At 40.9% G+C, this 27,891-nt stretch overlaps 1 protein-coding gene across 2 annotated transcripts; it reads left to right on the forward strand.

Annotated features, from left to right (window-relative positions):
• The first annotated feature begins 1,112 nt into the window (after positions 1–1,112).
• LOC114642733 (pancreatic progenitor cell differentiation and proliferation factor-like protein) lies at positions 1,113–23,327 on the forward strand. 2 transcript variants are annotated; one of them, XM_028811703.2, is made up of 4 exons: positions 1,113–1,894; positions 3,120–3,220; positions 7,929–8,027; positions 22,819–23,327. In XM_028811703.2, the coding sequence occupies exons 2-4, from the start codon at positions 3,166–3,168 to the stop codon at positions 22,971–22,973; spliced, it is 309 nt and encodes a 102-aa protein (XP_028667536.2). In that variant the 5' UTR covers positions 1,113–1,894; positions 3,120–3,165; the 3' UTR covers positions 22,974–23,327. The 2 variants fall into 2 exon arrangements, with proteins under 2 accessions (XP_028667536.2, XP_051788841.1); XM_051932881.1 differs by lacking the exon at positions 3,120–3,220 and having other exon boundaries at positions 1,121–1,894.
• The last annotated feature ends 4,564 nt before the right edge of the window (positions 23,328–27,891 follow it).

The raw sequence follows: 27,891 nt of genomic DNA on the forward strand, positions 1-27,891 counted from the left end.
ACACTGCCTCCACTGTGTTTTACAGATGATGTGGTATGCTTTGGATAATGAGCTGTTCCACGCCTTCTCCATACTTTTTTCTTGCCATCATTCTGGTAGAGGTTGATCTTGGTTTCATCTGTCCAAAGAATGTTTTTCCAGAACTGTGCTGGCTTTTTTAGATGTTCTTTAGCAAAGTCCAATCTCGCCTTTCTATTCTTGAGGCTTATGAGTGGCTTACACCTTGCAGTGCACCCTCTGTATTTACTTTCATGCAGTCTTCTCTTTATGGTAGACTTGGATATCGATACGCCTACCCCCTGGAGAGTGTTGTTCACTTGGTTGGCTGTTGTGAAGGGGTTTCTCTTCACCATGGAAATGATTCTGCGATCATCCACCACTGTTGTCTTCCGTGGACGTCCAGGTCTTTTTGCATTGCTGAGTTCACCAGTGCTTGCTTTCTTTCTCAGGATGTACCAAACTGTAGATGTTGCCACTCGTAATATTGTAGCAATTTCTCAGATGGGTTTTTTCTGTTTTCGCAGCTTAAGGATGGCTTCTTTCACCTGCATGGAGAGCTCCTTTGACCGCATGTTGTCTGTTCACAGCAAAATCTTCCACATGCAAGCACCACAACTCAAATCAACTCCAGACCTTTTATCTGCTTAATTGATAATGACATAACGACGGACTTGCCCACACCTGCCCATGAAATAACCTTTGAGTCAATTGTCCAATTACTTTTGAGCCCCTGAAATGAAGGGATTGTGTTACAAAAATGCTTTAGTTGCCTCACATTTTTATGCAATCGTTTTGTTCACCCCACTGAATTGAAGCTGAAAGTCTGCACTTCAACTGCATCTGAGTTGTTTCATTTAAAATTAATTGTGGTAATGTACAGAACCAAAATTAGAAAAAAGTTGTCTCTGTCCAAATATTTATGGACCTAACTGTATATATACTGTATATACATAGTGTTGTTGTTGTTATTATATAGTGCCTTTCATATCTATCTATCTATCTATCTATCTATCTATCTATCTATCTATCTATCTATCTATCTATCTATCTATCTATCACATAGTATCTTTCATATATTTGTAAGACATTTTAGTAACCTTTAATCTTTTTTTAAACTAAAAAAATGTAAGTCCATGAACGTTCTCCTCAAGCATAGTATTGTAAATGTTCAAGCACAAGGGGACCCTTTACTTTAAAGGTTTACTTCCTAGATAATGAATTGTAATGTGTGTGTGAAAAAATGCTTAAAGTATAAATTTGAATGTATTGCTGTAAGGTACAACTACAGCCAATGAGAGGCTAAATACAAAATTGTTATTCTGCACACTTCTGATGATTAAAGTACCGTATTGTAGACTGTGTTTAAAATGACATGAAGGACAGTGCAAGAATAGGTGTGGTCCGGTGCCGTGTCAGATGAGTCCAGTCTTTACACAAACCAAGGAGGGTAGCAAAGAAGGATGAAAGTCAGTAATATGGCTGCTGTATGTCCAGATTACTTCAGAATTAGTGAATGTTATCCAGCCATTTTTGTCTTGCTTACTGTTGTCTGCATTTGCAGCAGTGCTGATATAAAAAGCTGCCTCATATATGATATATCTATGAAAATAGAAGTGTGGTCACCTTAAATAGAAGCCTCCGTCTCCCTGCTTTCTCAAGATTATATGCAGCAGAACGGCGGGGGAGGGGATGGGGTAAAGGAGAATGAAGATTCGTTAGCCAATCGGAAAAAAGGAAGTAGAACAACAGTGTCCTTCTCTGCTGATGAAAGCCCCGCTCTGACTTTCCTGACATCCATAAAGGATTCTGTGGTTTTCCCACACTGGAAAGAAAATCAGATGGTCAAATTGTACTCCTCTGCCCAGTTTCATTTAAACAGAACATCATTTCTGAGGTAGGCTTTTCTTCTGTTAATGTGTTTCTTTTCTATTTGTTTATTCTCTGACATGGTCACTTTTTTCTTCTGATTTTTTTTTCCCTGTAAAGGAAAGTATTCAGTCATTGTCGTTTTCGAGTTGACATACCCTCCTTGTATTTCTGTCAGGTTTTATTCAGCTGCTGTAGAAATTGTTCATGTTAGATTAAGTAAATGTGTGTTAATGTATGCTGTGATGGAACAGCACCCCAGTCAGGGCTGGCATCTATCTATCTATCTATCTATCTATCTATCTATCTATCTATCTATCTATCTATCTATCTATCTATCTATCTATCTATCTATCTATCTATCTATCTATCTATCTATCACTAAAGTTTGTAAACCTTTATTGTAGTAGTTTTCAATGTAAAATCTTTTGTTATTCTGAATGTGCCATTACTGTACTTCTCTAAAACACGTTTTTTAATCCATATTGTGTATGTGTTGTTTGCTGAAATGTTTAAGGATTGTTGCAAGATGAATGAACTTGTGCACAATTGTAAGGAAATCCCATGTCTTTCCATCTCTTTTATATCAGTTCGACCCAAACATATTTAAATGATCAGTGAACCACCAAAGACTCATTTGAAGGTCCCTCTTTACATAAAGCTGAGAATCTCCATACACTTGAGTGTGGCCCTGCAGCTTAGCCATTGGGTGGTAACACATCATGTTGAGCTCACTGGAGCCACCTGGAGTCTCACGTGAATGGCTCTGCTTGACCATTAGTCAAAGGTATTTAGCTTAACCAGCAGTCCAATTCACTTCTGTAGACCATTTTCAGTCCCCTAACTCCTCACTCATGAAAGTCAGGAGTTGTCCGCCCATCAATATCCACTTTTGGATTTCTGAGAAAGGAGTCTTCAAATTTTACAACTCAGGTCATTAATATCGATGACATTGTGATGTGACGTATGTTAGATACTAAGAAAGCAGGGCATGCAGTTCATGATGCAGTGGAAGTGGTGGGTGTGGTGGGACTGCACAAATGGTCCAGCTGAATGCTGATGGAAAGTGAAGCTTCCTTTGTACCCACAGCTTTATGTGCACTATGAAGTAAGAATAATTAATCAGATATGGCAATTGAAAATGTTGGTTCTCTTGGTCCATTTCATTTTTCGTGCTTGTTTTTTTTTTTGTTTTGACTTTTATATTTACATGCATGGTTAGGTTCTATCAGCAGACTTTGTTTTTACTCCAGCATCTGAAGACGGGACAGTTCTTCTTTGGACCTGCCATTCTCCAATATGGCCACTGTTCCATCCCCTGGTTGCTTGCTGGCAAGGAATCAGTTTTACAGAAGTAAGCTACGCTGCACTGTAGCTCTGTGTCACCTCACGTTGGTCATTTGACATTGTACAAATGTTTTTCACAGATAAGGCCACTGAGCTGTGTGTTTAGTATAAGGTAGTGTAATCTGTGACTGAAGTTAATCTGTAGATAAGCAGAAATGTTCTGAAAGAAAAGTTACATAAACACATGAGTCAGAATGAATGGGTAGAGCGTGGAAACACAGAGCAGCCCCTCAGTGACTAGCAGAGGGCATTCGTCTCGTTCTGATGGAGAGTCACGGAGCGCTTAGAGTGGTGTGAATGAATCGGGGCATGGAGAGAAAAACACAGAAATACACACAAGCACACGCTCATGTGTAGATGCAGTCAGATGAATATTATACATGGATGTACATGGATGTGTACACAAATATACTGAATAAAAACATACTTATACAGACTCACACGCACGTAAAGATGAATATACGGATACACATAGAAATATACACTCATACAAATACATGCATGCGCAGACACACACATCTATAGAATATGCAAGCAGAAACACACTCATTAACACACACAATATATATAATGGCTAACACGGTACAACACCCTAGTACTATAGACGTACATGAGTAAAGAAAGTCAAACACACACATACAGTTATATACTGTAATGGTCAGAGTCTCAGTGATAAAGTACGAAGGCCAATAATAAACTGTCATGGCGCGTGTGCCAAATTAACAGAAAGGGCAGCCCCAGGAATTTTAGTGCTCAGACCCCTTCACTTTCTACACACTTAATTGTGTTATAGCCTTCATTTTAAATGGATAAACTTGCTGTTTTTGCCCATCACTCTGTGCTCAACTACCCATAATGACAAAGAGAAAACGTGTTTTCAGAAGGGCTTCCAAATTTATTAAAAATCCAAAACTCAGTTCTATCATTTCTGTGCATCCTCTTTGCTGTAATTATCATTGAGATGTTTCTAGAACTTGATTGGAGTCCCATCCTTGGCAAATCAAACTGGTTGAATGTCATTGAGAAAGGCTCACCACTGTGTATATGGGGTTCCATAATTCACACTGCACAATGAAAAACAAGCCATGATGTCCAAGGAACTCTCTGTAGGCCTCCATGATGAAGTTGTGGTGAGGCATAGGTTAGGGTAAAGGTGTAAAACCATTTCTAAAGCTTTGAGTGTGCCCAGGAGCAGAGTGGTGTCAACAGTTATGAAATGGAAGAAGTCTTGATACACCAGGGACCACATGTATAACGCCGTGCATAGAACTCACACTATAACATGGCGTAAGCACAAAAGCAGGATTGTGCGTACGCACAGAAAAATCCAGATGCAGGAATCTGTGCGCACGCAAACTTTCACGTTCTTCCACTACATAAATCCCGATCAGCGTGAAAAGTAACGCACGTGCACGCGCCTTCTGTCCCGCCCCAACTCCTCCCAGAATTACATCTCTTTGAATATGCAAATCAATATAAATAGTCTTCTGTGAAAAGACAATGGGAAAAGCACAGAGGAAAATATAAGAATTTCAGCGAATACCAAGTGGAGGCAAAAGAAAAATGCACTATTTGTTGGTTTAAACAGTGGTATAATCAACAAAAGAAAGTTGATCGAGTGACAGAGTGTCGGAGAAACTCGAAAGATCAAGTTCACAAAGTCGCACAGTGCCCGAAATAAAAAAGAAATCACATATCAAAGTCGCCGTGAAAAGGTGAGTCGTAGCCCACCGTCTGAGAAAGCTGAAAGTTTATTAGGAACAGACAAAAAAATAGGCACACAGTGGGAAAAAAGCACGAAATGTCAACTTTAATCTCGATATTTCCACTTTAATCACATAGTTTATTTGCCATTAAAGTAGAACATCATAAATTTCATCTTAAAATCGTTTATTTTACTAGTTTTTCAAGTAACACGTTAAATGCTTTGTTCTGTATTTGATCTTCTATCACTACGTGCTTCCGTTCTTTCTCTTTCCCCGACAGGACACAGAATCCATTACATTCATGATATTACAGCTCTCTGAATAATTAAAATACTGAGATGTATACGTGATATCATTTTCATGATGATAGGAATGAAAGCATGTTATTAAACATGGGAACACGGTGGCGCAGTGATTGTTCATATCTCATGCAAGAGGCTTGCTGCGCCATGTGCGACCTTCGATGAAATAATTTATTACAGAAGTACTGTCTCTTTCAAATGTACTAACCTCCAATTCCTGTCCTTACTCTTCTTTCTCCAAATACCCAATCGCCACACAATCAGCTCTGTAATAGACGTTAAGCATTCTGTAAGCTTAGAACGCCGATTCTTCAAAACTTTTAAGGAACATTGAACTATCTTCGTAGTACATGTTTAATTATTCTATCCGTCTCCTTCCAGTGTCGCGTCAGCACCAGCAATAGCACAGCGCAAGGCAGGAGCTATCCGTGAACTAGCTAGCGCTGCGGCACCGTGTCCTCACATGTTTAATTATTAACAATTCTGATTATTTAAATGAAGTTAAAGTTTTATCTGTATACTATAAGCAACATATTTTGCTGCATTTCATCTTAAAAATGATTTTGTCATCATACGCACTTTATAAAGTGGCGCAGGTTGTGCAATATTATAACTGTAGTGTAAGTTTACAGTGAGGTCATTGTACTTATAAGTACAAACAGTTCTACAAGGAGCACTTGATGGACTGATTGAGTGCGTTTATAGTTCTTGGCATGAAACTGTTTCTGAAACGCGAGGTCCGTACAGGAAAGGCTTTGACGCTTTTTGCCGTGGTTGAGGTAGTGTGTGCTTGAAACTGTATACCGATAATTCTCTTTCCGATCAGCTGCTGCTGTGATTCCCCACTCAGATACAGTAATATAAATACTCCGAGTGGTGCAGTGAGAGTAATATGGAAAAAGATGATCCGCAGTGACAACCCTTAACGGGAGCAGCTGAAAGAAGAAGAAGATGCAGTGAGAGTAACAACGCTAAAGCAGTTATGGTATTTGGAATACTATGGCTATTCCCTGGACCATTATATTGCTACAGGTTAATTACAATCAGATGCATTACACTAACAAACAATATGCAGTTAATTTCAGTGTATTTATAAAACCTCGTCAGGAACGTGGGTCTAAGAAAGAAAGGGTGACCACACAGGAACAGTAGCACTGCTTTGACACTGGGTGCCGCCAGTCTGCAAAACCGAGCGGAGAAATTGCGTACGCCAAGGTATGAGTTACCGTGGAAATGTGCGTGGCTTTACGCCAAGTTTAGGTTTTATACATCGCAATTTGAGCATGGAAACATTCGTACGCAACATTTCTGTGCGTACGCATCGTTTATACATGAGGCCCCAGGACTCTACTTAGAGTTGGTGGCCTGGCCAAATTGAGAAACTTAGCAAGAAAGGCCTTGATGAGAACGCAGTGTTCACTTTGACAGAGCTTCAGAAGTCCTCCACAAAGATGGAAGAATATATCAGAAGGATGACAATCTCAGTTGCACTCCATCAATCGGGTGTTTAGGGTGGAGTGGCCAGATGGAAGCCATTCTTAAGTAAAAGGCATATGACAGACCACTTGCAGTTTGCCAAATGGCATTTAAAGGACTCTGGCTTAATGAAACAATAATTGAGCAGAACTCCACGCATTTTGTCTGGAAAAGACCAGGCATTGCTCATGAAGCATGGTGGTGGAAGCATCATACTCTGGGGTGCTTCTCAGTGACAGAGACAGGGAAACTGCTCAGAATTGAATGCAGTGGTCCCTGAAGAAAACCTGCTCCAGAGTGCACATGACATCCGACTAAGGTGACCTTTCTGCATGACAGTGGCCTGAAGCTAGACAACATAGGAGTGGCCCAGCCAGACAAACTTCATAGAACAACTGCAAAGAGACCGGAGGTTTACAGACGCTTCCCATCCAATCTAATGGAGCTTGAGAGGATCTGCCTGGAAGAATAGGAGAAAGTGCCCAAATCCAAATGTGCAAACTGAGTAGGAACTTACCAAGGAAACTCAAAGCTGGAATTGTTGCCAAATAAGCTTCTACAAAGTACTACATTAAGGGTCTAAAAACCTATAAGGAGAGATTTCAGTATTTGATTTTTAATACATTTGCAAACCTTTCTGATGTTTTCACTTTGTCGTGATGGGTTATTGGGTGTACATTGATGGGCAAAAATGGCAAACGTATCCATTTAAAATAAAATTTACAACACAATACAATGTGCAGAAGGTGAAGGGGACTGCACATTAACACACAAACGGTCATATTTACATCCATGCCTGCACATAAACATATACATTGAAGTACACACACACATGCAGATATGCTAACACACACACAAACACAGAGAACACTGATGAACAGCCTGCACCATACTGTAGATGCTCAGATGGCTAATGACTGCCCATTCTTGTGCTGTATGTGTACACACTCGGCACTCCTTTTCCAGTTACACTTTGTCCTCGAGTCACTTTGATTTTTCACTTGAACATTCTGTCCTCTTTATTTCTCTTTTGCAGTTATAATGACTTGTTTTGTTTCCATTTGTTATATAAGTTTAAACTGTTAACAATGCTTTGGTAGAACACAGAGTTAAAATTTGTAAAATGGAGTGACTAGTGAACAAAAGTTATTCTTGATCACCTAATTTGTGAAATACAAGCTGGAATAAGTGGGCTGCTAGATAATGTGTTTTCTGCCTTTCCCACCTTTAGATCGGTTAAACTCTCCTTCTGCTTGTCACACCAGAAGCTCCACTCAGGCCATAAATACCCAAAGTGGTATCTCTCTGTGGATTGGAGCAACAAGTCAAGGTAAGCAGACATTTTGAAACAAATGAGTCTAATTTAATCCTAGATAAGAGAAAGAAGAGAGCTAATTTGTCTGTCCATCAGTGATTCTGCTGGATCAAATTGGTCGCCAGTGCCATGAAGGTGTGAATGTTCTTCATGGCCTTCAAAACAAAAAAGTTGTTTCTAAAAATATTGTAAGAGATGGAGCACTCACATAATGGTCTTCCAAACCACGGTAAACGTTAAGAGTTGCAGAAGCGTAGAAGATAAAACAGTTCAAGAGAGAACATAAAAATACAAAGTAAACAACAAAAGGAGAACATCTGTGTTCTGAGAATGAACAAGCAAAAGCAGAAGATGAGAGAGTATTGAAGTCAGGGAAAGGAAAAGGGGAAACAAACCCAAAATACCAAAGCTCAATATGCAAACTAAAACTCAAATTAAGTCCAAACTCCCTAAAGTGGTTTTGATTTGCTAAATGCCCCTGCATTCACTGAGTTTGACTATAAAATAGGCCTCACCCCATGAGGCCTAACCCCAAACTCAAAAGGCAGGCTTTAAGGCCAGCTCAGGCCAAAAATGAGGATCAGGCTTTAAAAGTCCATTGTCCAAAATACTCAGAAATGCCTTTCAAGGCATGAACTCTGGCTTGAACTGACAAAGGCAGATATAGAATCTTTATAAATAATTTACTGAAATAATTAAACAAGAAGAAAAAATGGGCACAATGACTTAGTCCAAAAGACAACTCAGGCTAACAAATCAAAATCAAAAATGCATTAATCACTGACCAATGAGTGAGCAAAATTCTACAATAATTCAGAAAATCCAAGAAAATGCTTAAATAATGACACATGCGCCACAACAATGACACTCTGCCGGACTTGGCAATCAGCAAGTACATAAATGGTGAGGGCAGTCCCAAGCAATGCATAATATACTAAATAACAATACATAAATAGTAAATAATGAAGTAACCTAACAGCGTCAATTGAACATACCATACCATTTTCTAAGCCCGCTTAATCCTGAGCCCATCCCAGCAAATACAGGGTGCAAAGCAGGAACAATCCCAGGACAAGGCACCAGTCCATCACAGGGTAAAACACTCGTGTACACACCACCCATCCACTAGGGCTAATGCAGCATCGCCAATCCACCTAATCTGCAAGTTTTTGGACTAGGAAGCATGAGGAGAACATACAAATCCATGTACTGAGAACCCTGGGAGTGAATCCTGGTCTTCTTACTACAAAGCAGCAGTGCTACCCACAATCGAAAATATTTAAGAAGGAATGATAACTATTAGGGCGGCACAGTGGCGCAGTGGGTAGCGCTGCTGGCCTCGCAGTTGGGAGATCTGGGTACCTGGGTTCGATTCCCGGGTCCTCCCTGCGTGGAGGTTGCATGTTCTCCCCGTGTCTGCGTGGGTTTCCTCCGGGTGCTCCGGTTTCCTCCCACATTCCAAAGACATGCAGGTTAGGTGGATTGGCGATTCTAAATTGGCCCTAGTGTGTGCTTGGTGTGTGGGTGTGTTTGTGTGTGTCCTGTGGTGGGTTGGCACCCTGCCCGGGATTGTTTCCTGCCTTGTGCCCTGTGTTGGCTGGGATTGGCTCCAGCAGACCCCCGTGACCCTGTGTTCGGATTCAGCGGGTTGGACAATGGATGGATGATAACTATTATAGTTCTGGTTTGTTTTTATTCTTTATACATTTTTTCAAATGGGTTTCCGAAATCAAACAGTCATTTTACAGGGTTTTGGAGCTCTTGATTATGATAATAATGCTTATTTTGGGGTATTTCAAATGCATAAAAGGTTATCTTTTTTTTTTTTAAACCACTTCATCCACCATTTTGTATTTCGTATGACTATCGCGATGTTTTGATCCCATCATCAGGACTGCATAATGTGTTACTAGGAGCGTGTCCTTGTCCTCAGAGATGGTGACCTTCAGGTAACGCAATGGGATAAAAGATCATCTAGAAAATGGCTTCTTTTTCTGAGTCATGGATACAAGTCCCTTTATTAAAGTGCTCTTTTAAAGTCTTCGATATTTTTTCCTAGCTCAGAGTTTTTGGGCCTGTATTTTTGACCATGATTTTAAGTTCCTCATTTTGGCTTTGATGTGTTTGATCTCCCAGTTTTGACCCTTTTCAGTTATTTATCTTTTCTCCTGATCATTTCTCAATTCTAGTCAGTTTGCTTACATATAGCATAAGAAAACTGATTTCAAATTGAACAACATAATTGGGATGGTACGCCCAGTTGTGCACCCCTTTCCATTCCTTCGTCTTTTTCTGCTAAACTCTGGACTCTTCCTCCCACCAGTGAGCCTTTACCTTGAACTCTCCTCCCCGCTCCGGGCTCTGTTTCCTCTGTGTGGTAAGTCATCACTTCCCATTTTTATGACAGAGACATCAAGCTAACAAATTCTTCTGGTCTTTCCTGGTGTTTCTGCACCCCTAAGCCTTCACTAACCTGGATCTGCAAAAGCAGAGCACCACTCCGTTATGTTTCAGCCACATTCTCTCCACTGGCTTGTATTTAAATTCCTTTTTTATGTCTTTTTAATTCTTTTGTTGATGTCAATATTGTTGCTTATGTTTATCGATTGTGTTTCTTTCTACGTGCCTCTGCTTGTCCTGCTATGTTCCATGTGTTTTGTGGGTCTTTCCCAAAATGGCTGGTGCCACTGATCTATCATTGCATAGGGGCTGCCTCTTACCCTGTAAAGACTGTGGGAGATAAGCAGTCCATTGTGGTTCACTGAATGCGCTTGTGGTGTTGGTGAGTTCCGCCTTTCTGTGTGAATTATTTATCACGTTCCTCGATTTTGTGACCTTTTGCTCTGTATTTAACTATGTTACGGCCAAAACCCAAAATTGGCCAAATCGGGAAATGTCCGGCCAAATCGGGAAATGGCCAATGTCGCTGTAAATTGACCGGCCAATGTCCGATCTTTTCCTCGATTTCGGGATTTGGCCAGCCAGTTTTGCGAAATGGCATGGGGCGATCGGCCAAAGTCGGAAGGAAAAAGGCATGAGCAGCGATTTGTTGCGCACTTAGTAGTGCAATTGCGTTGAGTGTAGCCTTGGCGGCTCATGTTCAGAAAGCGGACGCCACTTGGTTGTTTCACAATAATTAAGATCAGGTATATAAGTAGATTTCACATTTCTGTTATCATTTTAGCAATAAAATAGTGACTTAACATCAGGGACCTATTTTATTGACCTTAAGGTTAGTGTTTGGGCGAGGGGAAGGCCGTCTCAAGTGGCATCCGCTTTGCTGAACAAGACCCGCCTTGAGCAGTTTCTCGTGCAGAATGGAAAACTCACTTCTGAATCTGCATCTGAAAATTTTTAAGCATCTTCACACCTTGAGCGGACAGTCTTACATCAGCACGTCGGATTTTGACCATGGACTTCTCACCACTTCGCGAAATGGCCGGCCAAAGTAGCATATACGCTGGTCATTTCTAGTACTTCGGACTTTGGCCACACCTCGCAGCCAAAATGCGAATTGGCCGGTCAATTCGGGAACTGGCTGAACTTCGAGTTTTGGCCGTAACAACTATATTCTTTCGGATTTGATTTTGTGACTTATTTGCTACTGGATTGCTTATGTCAGGCAACTCCTTCAGTGCCTTTTGGGCTCTTCTGAGCTTCTGTTGTTTCAGAGCATTTTTGCAAACTAAATCTTTTTATTTATAACATTTCTTCATTTACCCTTTGTGGTTAAAGCCAGAGGTTGACAGATCCTTCCTCTTGAGGAGCTATTTGTTTTAGTTTTAGGGGCATTTAACTATATTGGCCAGTGTCCCATTCAGAGTGCCTGCTCTCCAGCTACCTCGAAAGGCCTGATTGGGATTTTGTTGAGAAGTACGCCTTGATTCATGACACACTCTACGATTCATTCCAGGACAATGCACATTTTGTCCAGGCCTCACACCCTGTATTAGTGCTTTTGTTTGATGACTTTCTGTCCACCTAATAAACATGCTAGGTGGATGAACCCCACCGTAGCCCTGTACATCCACACTGGCCTGAGGTCCTCTGTTCTTTAAAGATTTTGTGTGAGAGGTTTTGCTGCCCTTTGAAGGTGACTTGGCCTTAGGAATTTCTTTCTTTGTTGACCCTTTCAGAATGAACAGATGGAATATTCCCAGGTAGTCAGATATATAATGCATTTTCACATTTCATTATAATACACTTACATATAATAATTATGCTATTCCCATTGTACATGCAGCACGCAGTATATATCTTTAAATGTCTACTACAGCTTAAATGCCTGGCACTATTCCATCTGTGGCTGGTGATTCTTGTCCAACAATATTATTAAAGAACTGGAGATCCCCGCAAAGCACCATTTCATCTTTTGTAACTGCGAAGAATAACAAGAATGAATAAAAGATGTCAGGGTGGTCAGAGAGCAAAGTGTAAGAGAGCCAGATGGAGCATAATCAGCAAATTAAAAAAGGAAGACTAGGAGATGCTGGTCTGCCAAGGCCTCCCAGTTACTGAAATGACAACTACAGGCTGATGCTGCGCCCATGAAATCAGAGAAGAGCTGAACCGGCCTGCGCTGGATTTCCTGCTATTTGTGTTGGTTCCCATGGATAACCTAGCTGAGTGCCTCATGACTTAATATACTGTGTGCCCTTGTTTGTTTAGCCCATCCTTATTTGTTTGAGGTGATTTCAGCTTCTAGAAAAAGAACACAGGTTAATAAATGAAGAGCAAATTATGTAATGAGGCTCCCTAGATTGTGGAGAGCCTTATCAGGCAGCAAGCTGACAACCAAATGTCTTTAGTCAAATATTAAACCAATTTTGAAGCCATAAGCTGTTATTTCATAATTGGTTTGCTTTCTGCTAGTCATTCATCCATTTGTGTCACTTGCTACTGAATGAGGAAATCATGCATAATACTATTTGGAACAGAAAATATATTATATATACTGTTTTATATCATAACTAGAATTCCTCTATTCATCTATAGTACTAGGGTGTTGTACCGTGTTAGCCATTATGGATGTAGTGAAAAGTCAAGCAAAATGACACCTTTTATTGGCTAACTAAAAAGATTACAATATGCAAGCCTGAGTTGCCTTGAAAGCTTGCATATTGTAATCTTTTTAGTTAGCCAATAAAAGGTGGTCATTTTGCTTGACTTCTCACTCTATTCATCTATCAAAATTGTTTTACTTTTTTTTACTCCCTTTATTAAAACTAAAAATAAGATAATGAAATCTGTACCTACTGTACATGAATCCTCTTGGCCACGTTATTCAGAGCTTTGGATCGGGTTATCATTTTTATATGAATGACACTCAGAGATCTACTTAAAAGGTGGATGTTCTCAGCTAAGCCCAGGGACGGATCTACCATTCTGGGTGTGCGCCCAGAGGTCCGTGTCAGCCAGGGTCCATTATACCAGTACCCTTCTCCCCCTCCTTGATGAAAATAGGAAGTATCTGCCGAAATGATGAATTGATCAAGGGGGACAAATCTTGATGAAATGACTGAGTATCTACACCTCGAAATGACCGATAAGGCAATCGAGTCTCGGGCTAAAATTAAGAATAAGAAACATTGCGCTGCATTAAGCGACTCAGTGTCCATGCATTGCATCTCTAAAAGTGTGACCAACTGTCTTGTAGGGAGCTAAGTCACCCAGGGGCCTGTGGGGGGCTTAATCCGGCCTTGGCTCAGTTTTCAGTGAAATTAAATCCTGGATAAAACATAACTCTTTAAAATTAAACAGTGACAAAATGAAAGTCATGCTAAATGGCACTAAAGTTCAACTTAACTCTTTGAGGGGTGAATATTTTTTTCCAGCTTTCTGAAAAGCACAGAAAGCAATGGTTTCACACATAAATCAATATAAAACGTGTCAACACCCGTTCGGGCGACTCTGGCAGCAGTGGCTCAAGGACCAGCAGGAATACGCAATGGGCAGACGGGTCCTTCGCGCAGCAGTAGCAGTCGCAGTGTGATGGTCTGGTTTGTACCTCTTGTCATCAGTAAGAGGCAGTCCTCCCAGGTGAGGTGCGTAGGTGCATTAGCTACATGGACATGTTCAGCACCATGATCAGCTGACGCTGCCCTTCACTTTCATTTTCAATCTCCAGATCACTTACATCAAAATCCGACAACTCAGAGTCTGACTCAGCAATGTGAAACACAAAACGTCGTCCACAGAGTATTTTGCTTTGCACATTTGCTTTGGTCTTTCGTCAGATGTCGATGCCATTTGAAGGGTTGTTTGCTCTTCGCTACTCATGCAGGTGCAGGAAATCTTGGTCAAATCAACGAAGCTAACTTTAAAGAGAGTCGAACTAAACATAAGGGCGAGTTTTGTCACAGTTTGATGAGGTGATTCCTGTCCTCTACCCTGAATTTCAACAAAAGTCCTGAAAGAGTTAAAATGAACTCCTTTTCAATCATTCCTGGTGATGATGTCATCAGACCTTCTTCTTGTGCTAGAAACCTTGGCGTCCATTTTTGATTTCTCCCTTTCTTATTCTTCACGTATAAACCACATTAAGAACCTTTCCTGCTTTTACTCTGTAACATATCCCGTATTCGCTCACTCCTCTTCTTTTGTGATGCTGAATAACTTGTCCATGTTTTTTATCACATCGCATCGACTACTAAAACCCGCGTGCTAGCAGGTGACCCCTCTAATTTGTTATCACATCTCAATTGGTTCAAAACTCTACTGCCAGAGTCCTTACCCAAACCTGCACCAGCGAGCACATCTCACGCGTCCTGCTCCGTCATCACTGGCTCCCCTGTGTCTTACAGGACTGGATATAAAATTCTAATAATAACCACAAAGCTTTAAATGGCCTTACACCAGACAACATCAGTGACCATCTCATCACAAAGCTCCCAACCGCCTACTAAGGTCCACCGATTCTGCAATCTTCAATGTGCCCCAAAGGTGACAGGGCCTTCAGTTCTCCAGCACCCAGACTATGGAACGACCTCCATAAATTAATGTGATCAGCGACTCTTTTAAAAAAACAACTTAACACTCATCTTACTTACCCTAACATTCTGACCCTTCCTTCAGTTCATCCTCTCTGTCCTGGGGTTCAGGATGATTTGTGTTCGTATCACAGATTATATTTGTTCAGGGTTTCTTGTAGTATTTTTATATTAAAATGTATTATTATAATTATCTTTATTACCATTTCATCCTAATTTTCAACATTTCTAACACCATAGGCAACATTTTAACACACAGGACAGTGAAATTCACCCAAACACCATCTTCATAATTTGCTGGGATTTACTCGTTCACACATACCAGGGTGGACCCAGCAGTTTTCCTTCTGTCTGACACCAATGTGTCACGTTTTACTGCTTTTCTTAATTTCTGCTTCATATTTTCTTCCTCATTTCCAATAATACAAGTCAGTAAACCTCTTATAACGGCAGCTGTCTTCTTTATACCTGATCCTTTTTCCTACTTTAAATCCTTCCATTTTGTGGCACGCTCGGCTCAGCTTTTCCTTTCTCTACCTGCAGGGCAGGTTTCCATTTCCTAGCTTAGCCTGCTTGCCTCTGCCACTCCACTGGAAGATGGCTGGCTTTAATATGAATTTAGAGATTTCTGAGTCGACAGTGTTAATACAGTTTGACAGGTTTTGTTATGCATTGGCCTACTTTTGCCCGCTGGTAATCTAACACCCACACACACCCACACACACACACACCGTTTCTATGCACACAGCGCTAACTATGAATGAGGCCTACACTGCCAGTCACTCATTAGTACATTCAGGAACACATGGGTGATGCTTGCATAGCCCGCAGGACTTCAGTTTACACATACACAGGGAGATCCTATTCAGACAAAGACTCAAGTGATGCCCAATTGCCAGTCACCCCACAATATCACCTGTAGGATGCCCTGCCCTTAAGTAAGAGCCACATGCCTGTCACTCTTAGTACTTTTACTGTGCATAACATATGTTCACACACACATCAAAACTGTATTCACAAACAGGGTGCAAAAACATGGTTACCTCAAAATCTGCTGACCTACGCCAAGTATTTTGTTGTGTAAGGTCCCGTAGTGAACTTTTATGCTCTTTATTGTGCAGACCTTAATAAAATGTCTACATTTCCCATACACTTGTCACTCTGATCAGGTACTTCCTCGCCCCTTCTCTTCTACATCTGCAACCTTTGACAGAGTAAAGAACCAGGCAGCAATTAAGCTACACATTGAATTTCGTATTATTAATAAAAAATGTCCAACAACATTAAGGAAACAGAATAGTATGCGAATGTTGGCAAACCATACCCTTACAGCCTAAGTAGCACTGCATCTTGCATCCATAGGAGGCTCTCAGCTTATCTTCAGTCTAGCTTGCCTTGCTACCATGTGGCTTTTGAATGGAGTATTGAAATCGGCCACATGCCTGTCTCGATATGGCTGCCGAGATACAGTTGTCTTCATCGTGGTCTTCTCTTCGTGGCCAGATGGTAAGACAGAGAGAGGTAAATGCAAGATGACCAACTTTATACCATTCTTACCACAAAACACAAACCAATGGGCATTGTAGTACACTATGGCCTCCAATTCCAAACCAATCATAAACAGCCATACTTTAGACCAATAGAATTAGTTTATTTTGTTAAGTCAGTTTATGGCCTTCCTGTGGGGAAAGGCTTATAGGCTGCAAGGCCAAACACAGTCACCCTTGCCAAGGTGGTCTGATGCTCCATCCCACTCGCCATAAATTTCCCATCCAGAGTCAGTCCTAAAGACTGGGGGATGAGAGGTTGGTTAGTTAAACATCAAAGCACTGCTGTTCTCATCAATGAAATAAAGCATGCCTTCTATCAACTTAAGAAATCACTCCACCACAAAGGAAACTCGTCATTCTCAATTTAGGGAGCACACAAGTGTATCAGCAGGGGTCAATTCCAGGAAACGGCAGGAGGCCGATACAACAAATGGACAAGATGTGTACAGATTAGGCAGCAAAATGAAATTGCTCAGGAGCCTACAGCCTTATGTAAGACACCAGCCATGATGCTCTGTGCACATGTAATCACATCCTTGTTTTTAATTTGAACTATTTTGGCATATTCTAACTTATCAAGGGAATCTTTGCGCATTCATTTAATGGGAATTCATTTTTATTACAGTATTCAATGATGTTGTCACTTAAAATGGCAATGATCAGCTTCTAGCATTCTAACTTTGGATCCATTCACTTATTTTTGCATTCTTTCTTTCAGTAGTGGAATTTCAAAACTGCTTGACATTATGATTTTTGTTTTTTACTTCGTTACTAGTTTTTTGAGTTTTGGATTTTGTCGTTTGATTCTCTTACTGTCTCCTCATATTTGACCACTCGCCCGTCCCTGTCCCGTCTCCTCGTCACAGTTTCCTGGGCACAGCCTTCTCAATGGTATCCTTAATAGCCCCTTAAACATGTAGCTATTTGTCATGAAGGTGTAGCCCAAGTGAAATGCAGCAATCCATAATTGATGAAATCACACATAAGCATTGGGAAAACAATAAAATACAAGCAAGACAGAATAATATTAGTAATACAAAATCAGTATGGCAACTCACACATGCAACTCACATCCTGAGAAAGGGAGAAGGATATTCAAAGGGTCCATGACAACTGACAGCCTAGTTTGGCAACTTGTTATATACACTCGTAAAAACTTTTATTATGTTATTTTTCTTGTTATTTATTTTAACTTTGCTTTTCTGTTTTCTTTGCTCTGATGGTTGCATTTAGTGTGACAAGCCACTTTCGATACGCATACAGTTTTGCAAAACTAACACAAAAATTCATTCGGCAGGTGATCTCCCAATTTCGAAATCTTGAAACTCACTGAAGTGTTTTTTTTTGGGGCATTAAAGTTTTTTGTGGTGAGTGAAAACAAAGAATTGTGCTTCCTAAAGCCTCGTTGACACCTCCATGTTTATTTGTGTTCTATTCTGGAGCGACATAAAATACAGTTTATTTTTGTACAGCCTAAAAATCACACAAGGAGTGCCGCAATGGGCTTTAACAGGCCCTGCCTCTTGACAGCCCCCCAGCCTTGACTCTCTAAGAAGACAAGGAAAAACTCCCCAAAAAAAAAACCCTTTGTAGGGAAAAAATGGAAGAAACTTTGGGAAAGGCAGTTCAGAGAGAGACCCCTTTCCAGGTAGGTTGGGCGTGCAGTGGGTGTCAAAAAGTTACGTTACTATACCCTGCCAGTAAAATCAATTCATCTTGTTCACTGTGTGTAGTACATCTTTTAAAATGTGACATACTGCCTATTCTTCCCATGAAGACGCACTAAAATGCATCATTATACATATTGCTGTATTTCCTCTACAATAAAACTCGGTACACGGAAAGTCGCTGCTACTGAACTCCCCCCGTGTTACCGAGAAACTGTTGTTTCCTAGTTGAATAAATACACACTTCTGATGTTTTTTTTGTTTTTTTTTCTCACCATAGATCTTTATTTAAATACAAATGGACAGGAAGACACATGCAGAATGAATGCATACAAATACTGAGCTCCCGAACCGATAACAGCAATTTTTGCTCTGTTTTCTCTTAGTATCAAGTCTTTCGTTCAGTTTGTTTTCCCCTCTTTGTGTCTTTCCTTAGCTATCTTACATATTTTTCTAATACATGTGTAGAAATGGACACTGCAACCCTGAATATTTAAAGTGCAAAGACTGGAGTGAATTGGAGGTGATTTTAAGGAAGAGAAACCCGATGAGCAGAACCTTTTCAGCATCAGATTTCACTGTTATTCACTGCAAACATTTTAACAGGTTGTCGGCAGACATTTGTTCTCGTTCAAGGACCAGGTATCCCCCCGTGGGACTAGGTGACTCTAAAATGACTCAGTACGGGGTGTGTATGAGTGGGCTTTGCAGTAGATTGACAGCTCATCCAGGCTGGTGTCCACCTTGCAGTGAGTAAGCTGGGTTAGATAATGGCTACTAGTAACCCTGAGTTGCATAAGCAGTTTAGAAAATGGATGCACCTGAATTTTATTGCTCCTAAAAATGTTACTGTTCCCAAAAGATAGATAGATAGATAGATAGATAGATAGATAGATAGATAGATAGATAGATAGATAGATAGATTAGATAGATAGATAGATAGATAGATAGATAGATAGATAGATAGATTGAAGATAGATAGATAGATAGATACTTTATTAATCCCAAGGGGAAATTCACATACTCCAGCAGCACCTTACTGATACAAGAAAACAATATTAAATTAAAGATTGATAATAATGCAGTAAAAAACAGACAATAACTTTGTATAATGTTAAATGTTAACGTTTACCACCCCCCATACCCCCCCCCCCCCCCCCGGATGGAATTGAAGAGTCGCATAGTTTGGGGGAGGAACGATCTTCTTAGTCTGTCTGTGGAGCAGGACAGTGACAGCAGTCTGTCGCTGAAGCTGCTCTTCTGTCTGGAGATGATACTATTTAGTGGATGCAGTGGATTCTCCATAATTGATAGGAGCCTGCTGAGCACCCTTCGCTCTGCCACAGATGTCAAACTGTCCAGCTCCATGCCAACAATAGAGCCTGCCTTCCTCACCAGTTTGTCCAGGCGTGAGGCGTCCTTTCTTCTTAATGCTGCCTCCCCAGCACACCACCGCATAGAAGAGGGCGCTCGCCACAACCGTCTGATAGAACATCTGCAGCATCTTATTGCAGATGTTGAAGGACGCCAGCCTTCTAAGGAAGTATAACCGGCTCTGTCCTTTCTTACACAGAGCATCAGTACACAAAGCTCATTTTCCTTAAGTTTTCTCCTGCATGCCACTCTGTTCCCTGGTGCAAAACGGGAAATGCAAAGTGAAGACAGCATCTGATGGCAACCAGAATCAACAATTACCACCTTGGCCTTGATGGCTTTGACAATACTCAAATAACTAACCCAGTGATTCTCGAAACCCATACGGAGCCTGCTGGGTCCCTCAGCTTACCTAAATGGCAGCCCTCAGTGTCCAGAGCTATGGTGTGGGCCATCAAGGAGCAGAGTGGGAGGAGATCCCTTCCACAGAGTCCAGGGCATGCACCCCTTAACTAACTTCGACCCACAGATAACAGCACCCTAGGTGGCAGCCTGTGTCATCCAAAGGGTGGCCAGCTCTGAACTAACTTTAGAAATTTTTGTTCCCTCATCACATTAGTCGAAGACACCCAGGTACGCCAGGATGTATTGTATGTGCATTACCCCGCCATTTTCTGTCTTTCTTAACACGCACACTACTACTCTATTAGCATTATACTAGGCCTTGGTACCTTTATTTATTAAACTTACCTAGCAGTCTTCAATAACTGTTGCTCACACGTGCGGTCAACCTGACAATTTACCTTAAAGTCATCAGACATCCTGCATGCTTTAAATTGTGCCAGGAAATCCAAATAATTATTGACGTTTACTGTTTCTTTCTTGTTGCTGTCCTCGAATTGAGTGTCGTTCTTAGAGCAACTAATACTCAAAAAATTTTGTAAGTCAGAACATGGAGAGCAACATATTTTATGAGTAACAGCGCTAGCAGAATTACATACTCAGTGATAGTCAAATACATTCAAACATCTAAAAAGAAAGGAGCGTGTTGTTTCCATGCATTAAGAAAAGATCAAATGAATCTGTAAGACAGTCCAGGGTCCTGGCAGCGAACTGGCAGGTAAACTTTTTGGGCAGAACCAGGAGATGCTCATAGAAAAACAAAAGAGGGACGAAGCCAGGAAATAACAAATAGAAATTGAAACCAAGTTGTGAAACAAATATTGCCGTCAAAACAACAAGTAAGAGGTCAAAGCCAAAAGAAACACGTAAGGTTTTTGATAGAGTTTTGGTATCCATGGATCAGATAAGCAAATACACCCCTAGCTCTCCTTTTATCTTATTGCCTCAATTGTAAACAGGTCACGACTCAAGAGGCCATGCCCCTAGAAATGCGTGGAAGTGGACCTTTAGGGCAGGAACTCAAAATGGCAGTTATTAAGGACCTAAAATGGAGATGTTTCAAAAACAAAACACAGCATAAGAATTTGGAGCAAAAAAATTACAGAAATAGAATCCTCGACCTCAGAAAAACCCAATTCAAGTACAAGATAATGCCATATAATTAGCAACGAAACCAAATTGTGACATCAAGACATTGTAGAAAAGTTAGGGGTTGCAAGAATATTGCCATATTTCAACAGCTTGAGATTTTTAACTGCTGCTCTCCACATGTTTTGCTATTTTGGTTTCATTAATGAAGTTTCAAACTTTGCATTTTTATTTTCCCATACTGACATTTTAGCTCTCACAGACACCTCCACTTTGTGCATTTGTTGTTATTAGCGATGAGATCATTGCTAAGAGAAACTCATGTCGGTTGATGTCAATAGTTGCCACTATTTAAGATGGTGGTGCACTGTCTACATTGTCCAAGGTTTTGGATTCAGTAGACAGATTTTCCACTGTGCTCATTAGTGTTTAATTCTTCTAAGGGTATCAGATCTTTGAGTGCTCTTCAACCACGACTTTGGTTTGCATTTTGGTTGTGGCTTCACAGTTCCTTCTGATTATTTGGCTCTAACCAAACATCTTTAGACCTAATTGTGTTATTTATTCTGCTGCTTATTCCTCACTGACAGTACAAATATGAGTAGTGTAGGGGTTTATATAGCAATATCTGTTGGTTTGCAGTGAAATTGCTAATTGCAGATACCTATAAAACAAGGAGTCTCCCAAGTCGATAAAGGTAAATAGCGAAGGAAAATAAAGAGAATTTTACATTTAGGGAAGATACCAGTGACTTAAATTCACTACCAACTTGGATGGAGAATAGATGAAAGACTGCAACAACGTTATATTTTAAATATGAAGAAGGAATCAAAATGGGACATACACTAATAAAAGCATGGGTATTATACTGTACAACCTTGAAGCTTTCTTGTGTGTACTGTAGGTTTGTGTTGGCCTTATAAATGTGTGCTGAGCCTGGCCTTCAGTTCAAGTGGCACACTGCTTTCAGTTGAGACAATATGAAGCTGTTTGTTTCTTCAGGCCCCTTTCTTCAAAAGAATCTTTAGATTGAAACTAAAGAACAAAAACAAAGATGAGGTAAGCTGAGGGTGCCAAGTCTTGACTTTGTAAGGCCCCCATGGCCTAGTCTACATGTACAGCACCAGCTTTAGTCCTGCTGCTCTGTGTGGATAAACAAGGTCAGGAATTAGATTAACCCCTAGCCTTTAGCACTCAATTCCCACTTTATGCTCTTTATTCACGTTTTTTGCCATTTTCTCCCTTACAGTTTTTACCTCTAATTACTTATGAATGTGCTTCCTTAAAAAGCAACAGGGAGGATTCAGCCTATTTAGATAATCCAATAGCTAAAGTGGTCCCCCTGGTGTCATACTTTACAATGGCAAACCCCAGTCACCGTCTATGTAGAGTTTGCATATCGTCCCTGTGATGACATGGGATTGCTCCTCTGGGTTACCAGGAGATGATTGCTCCATGTCTCAGAGCTCAGTGAAATTCATGCTTGCATGTGCTAGGGTTAAGTGGACGGGGTGACTGTAAATTGAGCAATGTGTGCCCTCAATGTCCTGGCAACCCATGCAGAGACATCTGCTATTGACATGGTCATTTTGGATTCCTCCCTGTAGCCTTGAGTTGAAAGACTGAGATTCAGCAAGTGAATAAATGAATTGTAGAATGTAATGGAAGCGTTACTATTTAGTTGTACACTAACTGTCAAAAGCGACTGAGCTGTCCATTTGTCTGTTCTACACAGGGCTGCCAGCAATGCTTGAGAAGAGCCATTGGATCAGTTTGCTTTTCAGAGGTGCTGGAGGGACCCCAGTTGTGAACCGCAGTCCATCAGTACAAGAGTCAAGTGGCCGAAATGAGGGACCCAAGCAAGCAGCAAGTACTCAGAAAGATGTCTGACAAATTTACTTGTTTAACAAGACAGTGACAGACCCGTCATGGTGAGGGCAGACTGGGAGAAGCCGTAACAAGCCATGGGAACCTCACCGCTTGTATTTGGAGCAGTGCACATGTCTAGACCAGTCAGAAGATGTCAATGTCTGCACTAGCCTTGATGGACTAAAGCCTAAGCTCATGTTGTGTGCACATCCTGCCAGTCCTCAAGAGACACAAGTGCTACTATCAGCTGAAAGCCAATCCAGGACTTCAAACATAGGACTATATTTATAGAAAACAAACATTTAAAGCAAAAACAAAAATTAAATCTTAATAGTGTAAACAGTAAAAATAAATATAATATAAAACAGAGTTCAGTGGCTGGCTGTACTGTCTCTACGTAAAGAACAGGAGGAGCTTGCTAACTACTGATGGTGACCTGTCGATATAAAACCAGCATTTCTATTTCTGCCTATGCCCACTCTGCCCACAGAGTTGGGTAGTGCCAGGATTTTTTCTGCTCTTTCATATATTGACTTTCACAACTTACCTGATCCACTACAGAAGAAGAGTATTAGCCATCATAGAGAAAACAGAAGACACGTCTGATGGGCCAGGTTACAATCACTAATCATTCTGACCTGGGCCACCCCTTAGATTGTGTGATGAAATTAGAGTACCTGCATAAAATTAATATTAACACAAGACAGAACAAACAAATTATACAAAGACAATGACCTGCCAAAAGAACTCCAGTCAGGCAGTAGTGCTTACCATTGCCAACCATTTTCCGCTCCCAGTTATAAAAAGAGATAAATGATATTAGCACACAAGCTTAATTACACCTGTGAATCAGTCATTTCATACCGAGTGCCTTTCGTGGTAAACGCTTGCTCAAAGTGACTTGTATCACAACAGCAAGGGGCAAATATGTAAAGGTAGAAATCTATGGAGACTACTGCAGCACTGACGTCAACATTCAGCTTAAATAAATAGCCAAAGCCTGCCTACGCTCACATGAGTTATCTATCTTACTAAACCACAGTTAATTTAGGCACAGCGGACGCACCGAGGCAAATGCGTACTGCCACCAAGGTGCATGCGTACTGCGCCATGGCGCCCGCCCTAGAGTCAAACGCAGCGGCTTCCCAAAACGCGGCGGATTCCCAGAGTCAGTGGGTGGTGCCCAAAACACATCCTGTAAGTGCCCAAACAACACCACCTGTAAACTAGACTTAATGAACGAAGGCGCCCACACAAAGAAACCTCTTTAGTTCAAATAGGGTTATTCAATTACATGGAAACTTTACCATGCCTACGACCTGTGAACTAAACCTGAGGTAATGCGTGCACGCCAGGTTGTACAGCCGCCCGGACAATGAACGAGCGCGCCCACAATGCGCTTTTGACATAGCACAGGCAAAGGAGGCACGTATCCAAATGGAGGCAGCTCAACGATTAGTAATACAAACACAAGCCCGTATGGCTACGACCTGTAAACGAGCCCGTATGGATAAACACAATGAACGAAGGCACCCACACAAAGAAACCGCTTTAATTCAAATAGGATTATTGAATTAAATGGAAACTTTACCATGCCTACGACCTGTGAACTAAACCTGAGGTAAAGCGTGCACGCCAGGTTGTACAGCCGCCTGGACGCGACCGCCGACACCACCGCATACACCCTCCATGATATTTCATCACGCAGCGGCTTCCCACCGAGGCGCATATTGCGCCGTGGTGCACGCCCCAGAGTCGAACGCAGCGGCTTCCCAGAGTCAGTAGGTGGCGCCCAACCAACACAACCTGTACACTACACTTGCTCTAATCCACTGTGCCAGTAATATAGATCACATAACGGTCACAGACTCAAACCCAGCGGCTTCCCAGACTCAGTGGCTGGCACACGAACACCACAACCTGTACACTAAACTTGCTGTGCTCCACTCTGCCAGCAGTCGGATTCAGCAAAGGCAACAGAATCAAGTCTCCACAAAACGAAACCGCTTTAGTACAGATATGCTTATTTAATTAAATGACATTTCCCCAGACGCACCCACCCTCCATGATATGTCATCCAACCAAATATCGGACGGAACAGAAACTGATTGCCATTCTTGGATTTACGATTCGCTAGCGAATCGCGGGCTTACTTGTGTATGAATATTGTAGCAGTACTTCAATGAAAAAAATAAACTGAAAAGGACAGTGAAATGATGTGTCAAATTGCGCCAGTCTTTTGTACACACAATTACCATCTTACGTTTTTTTTTGGAGATCAGAATTACTAAAAAGTGACATTTTTAATGATGATAAAAACATTTTACTCGGCAAGTTATTTATAACATGTCACCTCCATTACCACGGAGTATGTGCCGTTTTTGGTATTAAAGTGTAGTTCAGCTACTGTGCCATTTCCTTTTGTTCTTGTTTGACTTCACAGCTTTGCTCTGAATTCAGAGGAAGAAGTTCTACGATTATTGGCTTTCGCTATTCTTCTGACGTTCACCTAACTGGTGTGCCACGCCGGTAAGCCATGGAGCAACAGCTACAGGAACCCTTCGGGTTTGTCTGTTTGTCTGTCTGTCAAGTGGACTGAAGATAAGAGCAGGTGGAAAAAGCTGAAGAGTGAACCTCAGGAAACGTTTCTAAGAGATGTGTTTAAACACGGTTAACGGTAAACATGTTCTGCATCACCACTACTTTCCAAAATGCTATTTTGTTTATTCATGCTGCATATAAAGCGTTCGTTAACCTTCTCAAATTGACAACGTGCTTGTGTGAACATTAGCACTAACACAGAAATGCAGCTCTGGCCCTCAGGCCGAGGAAATGGCAAATTTTCAAATGTGAAAGTCAACAAATGAACTGACGCCATCAAACAGCGATAAATACGTTGCATCATACCAACAGTTTTGATATTTCCATGGTTGGACTATAGCAAGCCAACTATTTGTTTTAACTAATTTATTACTGATATCAGAAAAATATTCAATAGTAAACATGCAACAGTAAGAGTTATGAGAGATACGTCATATGTTTTTGAGCATAAGAATAATAAATGCTTAAAGTAGGTGGAGACCATTTGGTCATCGTACCTCTGATGTCCCAGCATCTTAAGCTGGTTTCACATTCAGTGATTTGCCAACCGCAGTCACCGATCTTGTCGCTGCACCTTGTCAAAAATCATGACTGAAAATCGCAATAATAAAATGCAGTGAATACTTTTTATATGCTAAATAGGTCATTATTGTCATATGCACAGAGGACAGTGAAATTCTCACTTACATGTGCTAATCAACATGCAAGGTGTTGCCACTCTCCAACACCACAATCAGCGAGTATATTTACCTCACCTTGAAACTTGTCTTTCCGCAAAGGTCTCAGAGCTCAGCTTACAACACGATCAACCCTGAGGTGACAATGTCAGTAATCGGCAGATGAATCCAATTTAGTTCCATTTTTCATAGCTGTGAACATTTAGACAAACACTAAGTAGCTACATCTATAGGGTGGTCCAGATCTAATTATGCAATTTTTAATTAAGTTTATTACATAGAGAATTCACAGCACCTGCCCTGTACATAGAGATTTCACTTAAAATTCTTTTTGTTGCTAATAGATGGCAGCACCTGCCCTGCATTCCAAAATGGCAGGGAGACGGTTGTCAGTCGAACAGTTGCATAATTAGATTTGGACAACTTCAATCTCTAATGTACTTTGAGTGTTCATAAAACTGACATTTGGGACCCACTGACATGGATCGAGACTGAACCAGTCATATCACTTGGTGACCACACTGTTTTAATTCCACATTATTCCAGAGTTGACCCTGATGTTACCAGCATACATTCTTCCTCCCCAGAATCCAAAGAGACCTCACTAAATGAAGGCTCAGCCCACCTCCTGTATATCAGGGCCTGTTGCTGGAAGCTGGATGCCTTCTCAGAGCAGAGGACAACAAGACATCTCAATTACCTGTTCAGGAGTCAAGCAGACACATTACTACAACTTCAAGGATACAGTAAATATTTGAGCTACCTTGCTAATAATACTGTAACATGCTTTACATTGTTATAATGAATCTATGCAAACTAGGAAGAACCTTGTTTTCACCAAACAGGTCTATTTAATTAGGTAATAAATGTTAAAAAAAATCAAAATGTATTTTTTTGCACTTTTCTGTTGGGCAGCACAGAGCCATGGAGGGTAGTGCTGCCATCTTGTGGATCCAGTGTTTGGTTTGAACCCTCCATCTACAGTTGTCTGTGTGGAGTTTGCACGTTCTCCCCATATTTGCATGAGCTGTTTTCTGAGTACAGTACTTTAGTTTGCCTTCCAAATCCCTAAAGATGCGCAGCCCATTCCAGACTGGCCCCTGTGCAAGTGGGCTTTGCAATTGATGGGCTCCCTGAACTCAGTCAGCATGTAACATGCAGCACCATGGGGTCCTGTTAGTGATCCACTGAAATCTTATTCTGCCACTATGGGGTATAAAATAAATTGACCATGGAGAATGCTATTAGCGAAGATATTCATGTTAAATACTCCAACCTCTTTTTTTACTTTCTCATATACAAAATGTAATCGTCAAAAAAAAAAATCAATCTATGTCAAGATTTTGATGAAATGTCGACATTTTAAACCTCCCTGCCTTTCTCATATATGAAGTATAGGGAAATTATTGTAATCCTCCAAAAATTCCATTTCTAGATTTTGATGAATCTCGACGTTTTAGACTTCAGAGTCCAAAAATACCATTTTTGGAATTATGTCTCAGTGTGTGTGTGTGTGTGTGTATACGTAAACCTGATAACTTCAGTACGCTTTCACTTACGTCAACAAAATTTTGCATACAAGTATTAGGAACAAAATGTATTTCTATCAACTTTTAGGCAATTTCCACTAACCAGAAGTGGTACTTTACCTTTAATTCATA

Source organism: Erpetoichthys calabaricus, chromosome 10 (assembly GCF_900747795.2).
Source record: "Erpetoichthys calabaricus chromosome 10, fErpCal1.3, whole genome shotgun sequence".
Taxonomy (NCBI): domain Eukaryota; kingdom Metazoa; phylum Chordata; class Cladistia; order Polypteriformes; family Polypteridae; genus Erpetoichthys; species Erpetoichthys calabaricus.

Bases quoted from the DNA above. Each gene is read 5' to 3' on its own strand.
- LOC114642733 (XM_051932881.1), top strand. From the start codon at position 1,665: ATGCAGCAGAACGGCGGGGGAGGGGATGGGGTAAAGGAGAATGAAGAT. The intron at 1,895-7,928 runs GTAGGCTTTTCT...TCCCACCTTTAG, and splicing joins AACAGAACATCATTTCTGAG to ATCGGTTAAACTCTCCTTCT.